Raw genomic sequence first — 9,508 nt, forward strand, 5'->3', positions numbered from 1 at the left:
TTATATTGATGCACCATATCCAACTTGATTATTGAAAGAGTGGATTAATTTAAATATCCCAATAGAATCTTTTAGGGTTAAATATATTTTATCCCTTTACTTTGGATCATAATTACTATGCCTTCGGGAATTTTGTTTTGTATCACAATGCCTCGCTAATACAAATGTTGGTAATAGAGATTTAAAAAAAAATCTTAAATGATCGTGTTTCTGTAAAATAATGTATTCAAATAGAAAGTTTGGAATGACTTAGTAATACAAAATAAAAATTTATAGGGGTAAAGTGATTTTACAAAAAATTATCAAAAACACCATATATTTTATGTTTATTATCATTCACAACCTACCATAAGAATATTTATCATCAAAAGAATATTTATTCATGAATTAAATCTCTTTTAAATATATTTTTTTAATAAAAACTCGGTTACATATATTTTGGTCAAATTATATATAAAATATGTTATGTGATAAGTTAAGTAAAACACAGTGGAGAGTACGATAAAGTTATGCAAGTTATTTAATAGAATTTCTATTAGTAGAAAATTTATAACATCTTATGAAAAAAAATGAGTGCATGCAAGGCATGTGCACTGCTATCTTCCTTTGTTTTCTCGCCGCACCGAAGTGCCCCTAGAGCTCACCGACCCCGTGACGCGCACTGTCGACGAGTTATTTGCACCTTGTAAAATTAATATTAGTTTAATTCATTATTTAACATTTTCTCTCTTCCTTTCTCCTTTCGGTTAGCTAGCCAACAACCTCAAGTTGACACTACACTAGATGTGGCCCTTTTACAGAATATATTATGCCCCATACTTGAGGTCTTAATATATTAATATTAAACAATCAAATAGTCGTTTTGCTAAGCGATGAGCAATTTCCTACCACTTGATGAAAGAGTATTTAAATTAGAGAGAGAAAGAAAGGATGATGTAGATCTAGCTCAATGACGTAGGGTGTACGATGATGTGGAGCTCAGGTGATATGCGATACTAATTCATGTGATGAGCATATGTTAGTCTATGGACGGGCATGTGATTCTACGGTTTCAGTAACTATAAATTATGTAATAAAACTATTAATATAATATACAAGTGTCTAATAACTATGAATTATATAATAAAACTATGAACTATAATTATCTTTTTTTTTATCTAGACTCATTGATTGTGGATGCTGTGTATCTGCCACCCCATCCGATCATAAATATAGAATTGTTCAATAACCGTAAATAAAATTCAAACTTATTAATTATAAATGCTTTGACTATGGCCCATCCCATTCCATCATAATAGAAAGAAAACTTGAAAATAAAAAAAAATTAAAGTGGACAAAATGAAAACAAGTGTATATTTTTTTTCTTTTCAATGCAAATCATCCGTTTGTAACTTTGGAATCTTTGTGGTAATCTTCGTATCAATAATTCGCCACGTGGTTGCATAAAGCTCACGTGCGAAGCACGCCTATAAGGAAAACGGTCGGGCCACAGCTCTCCTCTTCGGTTTACCCTCTTCCTTCCTCTCTAGGCTTCCTCTCTAGAGAAAGATCGGAGATGGAGATGGAGATGGGTTTATTTGGATTCCTCCTCCTCCTCCTCTTCGTCTTTCCCACGGCCATGGCGGCGAGAATCGCCTCCGTTCTGGAGGAGAAGCCCAGTTCAGGAATCCACCCTTTCGACACTTCCAACTACGGGAAGTTGCAGCTCAACAACGGCCTGGCTCTCACTCCTCAGATGGGGCAAGTTTCCCTTTTTCACACCTTTCTGTATTCTCTTGCAACTTTAGGTGATTAGTGATCTGAGTTTTTCTTGACAGCAAGAATTATTGCGGCAAAAAATTGGATGTTTTGAGTCCTGTTTAGTGTTTATAGTGTTTATCAAGAAGTTTGTGATTTAGTTATTTAATTAAGATACTTTATTGGTTGCAGATGGAATAGTTGGAATTTCTTTGCTTGTAATAATATCAACGAAACTGTCATCAAAGAAACAGGTTTGAATGTCTCAAATTCAAGTATAAATAGGGGATTATTGACTTCGTCCATGCAATTTAGTAAACGATTTGTACAATGAGACTGTCAAATATTGGTTATTAATCTTTGTTTTTGTTCCTGTACAGCTGATGCACTCATTTCAACTGGGCTAGCTGATTTGGGCTACGATTATGTTAATATCGGTAAATCATGCCAATGGCGTTATGTACAGCTGACGCTGTTGGCTTTTCTTCCGTTTTTTATCTCATTTTATTCCTTTTGTGTTTCAGATGATTGTTGGTCCTTTCTTACAAGAAATGTGAAGGTGAGATTGAATTTGATGTCTCCTATTTGCTGTTCCTCGTCTAATAGATTAAGTTAACAATTATTTTGAAGCCTTGCCAACTTTTGATTGAATAATGGGAGTCAGAAAAGTGTAATCTAAAAGGGTGTCCCAGTACACGAAATCCAATTTAATCTAATAAGAATAAAATGACTAGAAAAATTAATTTCTGTTTTCGGAAACCTTTGCTGGATTAGTTGATACATACATGGAAGCACTCAGGGTCAAAATATATGCATATTTGGAATTTAGTAGTCAAGGTCAAAGATCAATCCTGCATGTGTTGGTACTCTGTTGTCTGTATCTTATATGTGTGTGTGCATGCAGATTAGATAATCATTCTCACAGACCAGTTTTTTATATGTGCTTGTGCATGTTAAGTTATTTTTAAGAAATTTATAATATTTGCCTTTAATATGTAGGGTCAATTGGTACCTGATCCAAAGACTTTTCCGTCAGGCATCAAAGCTCTTGCAGAATATGTACATGAAAAAGGCCTCAAGCTTGGTATTTACTCAGATGCAGGGTAAGATATCTATAGACTTTGTGACTTTTCATGTTGCTGTTAGTCTTGTGAGTTCATGTTAGCTGAAGAAAAGGCATAACACATCTTTCTGTTTATTTGACATGACTTCAGATTTGATACATATGGCTCAGATAATATCAAATTTTCTTCTCCATTAGGGTGTTTACATGCCAAGTTCGACCAGGATCCCTCTATCACGAAGATGCTGATGCAGATCTCTTTGCGTCATGGGTAAGGAATAGCAGACCTCCCCTTTCTAGTGACAATGGAAATGATGGATGCATAGGAACATGATAATGGAATTAGACATATGCTTTGTTGACAGTCATTGGTTGATCAGTATACTATGTCACCTATTTTCGTGATCTTGTTCAGGGTGTTGACTACTTAAAGTACGATAATTGTTACAACTTGGGAATAAAGCCAGAAAAACGGTAATGACTACTCTTGAATTTCCTACACTTCTGTTATGTTTTAGATCATTGAGGTTGCTTCATTGATTACTTTAATTGGCTTTCCATTTGATATATTTTATTTGTAGTTACCCTCCAATGCGTGATGCACTAAATTCAACGGGACGCATGATATTCTACTCACTGTGTGAATGGTAATTCATCTCTTTGTCATTTAATTCATGATTTTCTTGTCGATCCATGTCTTAGCTTTCCTTCTTCACAGGGGTGTTGATGATCCGGCCTTATGGGCAGGTAAAGTTGGAAATAGTTGGCGGACAACGGATGACATTAATGATACATGGGCGAGGTAAGCTTATCTCTATGCTTCCATTAGATTTTGTTCCAAGCAAAGATTTTCATTGTACTAACTTACCTACTGTTAAGCATGACCATGATCGCTGATCTCAATAACAAGTGGGCATCATATGCAGGACCTGGTGGATGGAATGGTAATTTGGTATTTCTGGAAACTTTATAAGATCCTTATTTTTTTTTTGTCTTTGTTTATCTACATTCACAATTTATTTCTCTTTCCAGACCCAGATATGTTAGAAGTTGGCAATGGGGGAATGACTTATGCAGAGTATCGTTCACATTTTAGTATTTGGGCTCTGATGAAGGTATCCATCAGTCCTCCTAACAGTTGGACTTTTTTCCGAAGTTTGAGATGTTAATTTCCATTAATGCAACTAAATATATGTAGGTCACTTTATTCTTGTTACTACTGGTTGATGTAGGACAACCTAAAGGCCCTAAACCATATGAGATGCAAATTATATGATGTCGAGATACAAGGAAAATAAAATTCAGCAATAAGAAAATAAGATAGCAATAGAGCAACTATTTTGCCAAGGAAATCAAAATAGTTACCACGGTATAATCACTATCCTTCTTTGATTAGTTCGTTAAGATCCGTTTCAAAATCTGTACGTCGAACATTTAGTAGGTTCTCGGTATCTTAAGATCTGCACCTGGCAGTACAGTATGACAGTGCCCAACAGTATGGTGCTGCAATGCCTGACGGTACAATGCTACACTATCAAGCCTCAAAGAACATTGAAGAGCAAGAACGGGAAAGGAGGTAGCCCAGATTTGCTTCGGAGGTTTCATGTCTTATTCCACGCTTCACACGAATAAATTGGAGAGAACTTTTGCGGGCCTCTTCCTTTTTAAGAGATCAATAATATCTCGTACAAGTAGGGTTTGATTTTTTTAAAGAGAATTATAATTCTCATTATGACTAGTTTACCCTTGACTTATATGTCCTATTACAAATAAACCAGAATTGAACCTAATACAACTCTAATAGACTCAAAATAAACCCAAATCAAGTCTACAAGAAAACCGACTTGACCCAACAATGAAATGAAATCTAATACATCATTCTAGGCTTTAATTGTTTCAATCAAAGATCAAATTCAGATCTGAGAAGGATTAAATTGATCACCATAAACAAAATTCGTCATTGCACATCTAGAGACATGGATATTTCTTCCAACAACACACATAAGTGTGAAAACCATCTCAATCTTCATTCCTGGTAATCCGAAGAACAAAAGGAATCTTATACTTTGTAATAGCGTAGATCTTTTGTTTCCTCTCAATTACTTCTTGCTTTAGTTTGATTCTAAAATTGGAAATTTGTTTCTTAAAATAGTTTAAGATACTACATCAAGCATGCCAAGATGGAATGTTGTCTGTAGCATCATCCAGTCCACTTGCTTTTGTTAGAAAAATGTTGAACTTTTAGGATTTCACATCAGTTTCTGGAAATGCAATTTAATGTGAGGTCCCCAGGAGTGCCTGAAAAAGTTAGATAATGTTGTCTTGTAAATAAGAATAGTGATTTGTAGTTTCTACAGCATTGTAACAACAACAAAGCTTGTAGGCCCAACTATTTGGGTTCGGCTATTTGAATTCTTCTCCGTTCATCTTTATTTAGTGCATTGGTTAACTGCTTTACATAATGGGTTTAATTTGTTGATGAACATAGAGGAATTAGGTCCGTATGGAGTAGTTTTATAGATATAGTCCTGAATTTTAGGATGTCTGTCCTGCATTATTTTTGGAGAGATGGTTGTGAATAATTATTGTTGTTGGCAAATATTTGATTCTTGCTTCTTACCTTTAATTGGAGACTGTATCTGTATTGCATGCCCTTCAGGCTTCAGCATTTGTCTTTTCTATTTTTGATGGGTCACATATAATTTCAGGCTCCTCTTCTAATAGGATGTGATGTGAGAAATATGACTGCAGAAACAATGGAAATTTTGAGCAATAAGGAGGTCATTGCAGTAAACCAAGGTAGCACTTGCCAATCTCGTCACTTCATTTTTCCTGCATTATGTGTAGATGTGTCTCTGTTCCTTTATTCTTTCTGGAAGTAGAAGTTTAAATTCTAATGGTCTATAAAGTCCTGGACGCATGTTAAGCAAACTGATCCCTTGAGCCTATCTAATGGATACAGGCATAATTTGAGATCAAAGATTTTGATCAATGAATAAATGTTGGTTTGTGTTCAACATGTAGTCTCACTTCTATAAGAGTAGATCATATCATGTTTTTAGGGTTGGGAGAATCTTATATTGCACATAAACATCAATCTTGATAAAGCTGGTAAAATCATGTCAGCCTTCAGAATAACCTCTGTTCCAAATATCTATAAGACTAGTTCAAGATGAACTCATGTTGTGGCCTTTTTAATGATTGACAACTGCAAGCACATTAAACATTCTTGAAGAATGAATATACATATGCAAATATCAAACTGCCTTTTCCTTTTTCATTATGATTGAGTAATCTATTTGGAAAATATCTCTGCAAAACCAGAGCTTATCTGGTCCTGATATGCACCTATATTAAGGTATCACTAGATCAAGCAGCTTGAACTTCATGCTGATCAGGCATGAAGTACATGGCTGAAGTGATTGCCACCAAAGCAGAATCTATCGAAGTGTAGAAAAGATTCTTTGCTGCCAGATCAGAATTGGTCAATTTTGCGTGCAGTCTTTTTTAGCATATGTGAGGTCAATAAATGAAAGGGTTAATTCCAATTGGACTACCTATTATTACCATCCTCCACATACCCCTTAAATTTTTTTTATCCACATAATTTTCCTGAATTAAGAAAATTCTTAAATATAGGGAATACTTGTAGTTAGTTTTTTTCTTAATTCAGGGAGTATATATGAATTAAAAAAGAAGTTTATAGAACATATAAAAACGATAATAGTTTAGGGGATCTAAGTAGATTTATATGAAAAAATTATAAGCTAATTTCTTTTGCATCTTATATGAAGATCTTTCTGTTTAAGAGCTGAATATAGAAGTAGGGTCAGCTTTACTTCTATATAATCAGGATGCAAATTTTTCTTCTTACTCTTTCTCCTCAAGATTGGAGTCTTTGTGTTAATCATAGCTAGAGTTTGGTATCATTTACAAAAAGTTAAATTTTCTTGGAATGGGCTGTTCTAGTTGTTGTATTGCTACAACCAAGATGTATTATGTTGTTTCTTGTAGATCCTCTTGGAGTTCAAGGAAGAAAAATTTCAGTTGAAGGAAATGATGGTTGCAGCCAGGTTTGCTTAATCTCCATTTTTGTTATTTGCCTTTTATGTGCTTAACAGTAATTATAATTCTTGAACTTTAACTCACTTCTTTTTCATTAGCTCAAGCAGCAGGTGCATTATTGAAATTGTTCAGGTTTTATGTATTTTTGGTGTGCATATCTGTCATAAGAAGTATTATGCAGATGTTGAACTTCATTTGTCTCTTAACCCTTCTGTACTAATCAAAAAGTCATTACGCTTAGCTTATATTGCAGAAACAGTTATTTATTATACATATATTTATGTGGATTCATCCATGTCTTTCATCTTGATTTAAAGTTCATGTATAATCTTCGGTATGCTTTGGACAATGTATATACTAAAATAAAATTCATCTCTAATTTGTCATTTGATCTTTACTGCTTGGTTTCTCGATCGAGGCTGCCTCATGCTTAGGAAATATCTCATTTCTTCCATTTGAAGTCTATCTCCTCTCCTTGTTTTTGACCCTATTATGGGCAATCTAAATCACATTTTTATCGTTTTTAACTTGCTACAAATGGAAATGCCAATATTCTACTGTACACTTATATTCATTTCTGTTTTGCTTGTGTTGATTTTTTTTTTTCAGTTGCTTATGCTTAATTTTCTACCTCGTGGATTTAATTTTCGAAACATCTTGGCATCCTTGTCTTAGAACCAACTTGCATTTTGTAGTCCGGTACCCTCTGGTGCATCACTGGATGTTACTAATCTGCTTTTGATGTCACTATATAGACAACTCTGACATCAAAGGTTCACACAATAAGCCAGATTATGATTTTTTTTGTTTGATTTCAGCATCATTATATTTCCTCTGATTACTATTGACATTTTAGATAATTCCTGCATCATAGAAGTTATTGTTGAAGATCGTCATTCAAATTCTTGTCTTGCAAATTCCAGGTGTGGGCTGGTCCACTCTCTGCGAACTGCATGGTTGTGGCTTTGTGGAACCGCTGTTCGGAAGCTGTCTCTATTACTGTCAAATTGGAAACTCTTGGTCTTGACACAACAACGAGATTTTCTGTGAGAGATTTGTGGAAGGTGAGTTTCCAGTTAATTATTTCTGTGGAAGTACAAAATAATATTAGTACAAGAAAGGTATGGGTTTAAAGTAATAAAATAAAAACAAAATTTTGCTTCCTGTTAGATAACGGTTCCAATTTATCTATGCGGAATACTTATCTAGAATACCCAGTATAGCTTGATCAATATTCCTGGACATGATAAGAGTATGACATTTTACACATGCTATCTCTGACCAAGTATTAATGTTTTTGATGACTTGAGTTCATCCTGATCCACTGTGTCCATCAGCCTCGCTGACATGGTATTATTTCTTCCTTTTCCTTAGCTGTATATGATTAACTTTGATCATGTGTTTAGCAAATTATACTCCCAAGTAATTGTTGAAGCAAGTTCAACTGATACCGCTTTATTATTAGCGTAAAGTTTTACATATTATAACTTGCAAGAAGTTATTAGATTAAGCAATTGGAATTGCTTGTTGTAGACAACTTAAATAAATTTGACAATTATGGAAATCAACAGAGCTGGTTGAGAAATACTAATAATGTGAGAAGCAACCCAAAAAGAAGTGTTGGTTGATGCATCTTCTGTTGGACGAATTTGATATTTGTTATATTGGCTGGCTAAACAGCTAATGCTTTGTCAATATGATTGCCCTCTAAATAATGAATTAATGATCCATATTGTTAAGAGTTATTTCTGAAGATTTTGAACACCAATGATGTGAATATTAGGTTTGAATCATTTCGTGTTTGTGAAGTCAGTCAACAGCTGTTTCGTGAATTGGAATCAATCATCCTGACAAATTTAATTTTCCAGCATGAAACCTTGCGAGAGAATGTTGCTGGAACTTTTGGCGCTCTAGTTGATGTGCATGACTGTAAAATGTATATCCTCTGCCCTGCAATTTCGCTTTCTATAAGTTAGTTGTAAGAGCGATACGTGAATTTACATTAATCATTCATCGTGAATACCTGATACCCTTGTATCATATGTCTACAATGTGAAGAACCCAAAGAACAAAGAACTTATAAGTTTAAATGGCATAGTCTTCTATGACATGATATGATCCTCTTCTATGGGGAGAATCTTTTCTCTCGAAGTTGTTGTCTATACATCTTATATATAAAGTTGGTGTCTAGAGACCATACCGATTAAAATCTCAGTTTTGAAGCTTACACAGGACAAGAATATGTGGATATTGAGTAACAACTTGCGATATATTCTGCTGCTTGACCAAATCATTTGCTGTGATGCTCCTATTTCTTGAGAATTATATTTCTAGAAGAAATAACTTGTTGTTTCAGATCATTTTATATCTCTCCATCAAATTGAAAGACATTTTGAAAATTTAAGTCTTGGTAAGCATCCACAGGCAGAACTAGGAAAGATTTCACTTTTCATTTGCTACTCTTCCTCTTCACATATGTACAAGTGTTTGAGAATACACATCTGCAGGAATTTCTTTCTCATATCTTCTCTGTTTCCCTTAATGAGTGCATATAAGTTATCTCCTTACAGGAGGTAGCAGTGCAGCATCCTTGTCAGTCTTTATCCTATTTAGCATATGGGACATTAGTACCATATTAAACCT

The 9,508-nt window shown here is 34.4% G+C and overlaps 1 protein-coding gene across 1 annotated transcript; it reads left to right on the plus strand.

The window, feature by feature from the left end:
• The first annotated feature begins 1,480 nt into the window (after positions 1-1,480).
• LOC140790930 (alpha-galactosidase 3) lies at positions 1,481-9,016 on the plus strand. The gene is made up of 15 exons (XM_073141246.1): positions 1,481-1,740; positions 1,930-1,991; positions 2,118-2,174; positions 2,262-2,296; positions 2,737-2,840; positions 2,999-3,071; positions 3,216-3,274; positions 3,382-3,447; positions 3,519-3,602; positions 3,680-3,744; positions 3,833-3,915; positions 5,509-5,599; positions 6,815-6,873; positions 7,789-7,929; positions 8,734-9,016. Exons 1-15 carry the CDS (start codon positions 1,556-1,558, stop codon positions 8,839-8,841), a joined length of 1,272 nt encoding a protein of 423 aa, XP_072997347.1. The 5' UTR covers positions 1,481-1,555; the 3' UTR covers positions 8,842-9,016.
• The last annotated feature ends 492 nt before the right edge of the window (positions 9,017-9,508 follow it).

This window comes from Typha latifolia, chromosome 6 (genome assembly GCF_019914945.1).
Source record: "Typha latifolia isolate L0001 chromosome 6, TyphaL0001v2, whole genome shotgun sequence".
NCBI classification, from domain to species: domain Eukaryota; kingdom Viridiplantae; phylum Streptophyta; class Magnoliopsida; order Poales; family Typhaceae; genus Typha; species Typha latifolia.

Coding starts and splice junctions, on each gene's coding strand:
- LOC140790930 (XM_073141246.1), top strand. CDS start 1,556: ATGGAGATGGAGATGGGTTTATTTGGATTCCTCCTCCTCCTCCTCTTC. Junction 2,841..2,998: donor GGTATTTACTCAGATGCAGG/GTAAGATATCTA, acceptor CTTCTCCATTAG/GGTGTTTACATGCCAAGTTC. Junction 3,275..3,381: donor GGAATAAAGCCAGAAAAACG/GTAATGACTACT, acceptor TTTTATTTGTAG/TTACCCTCCAATGCGTGATG.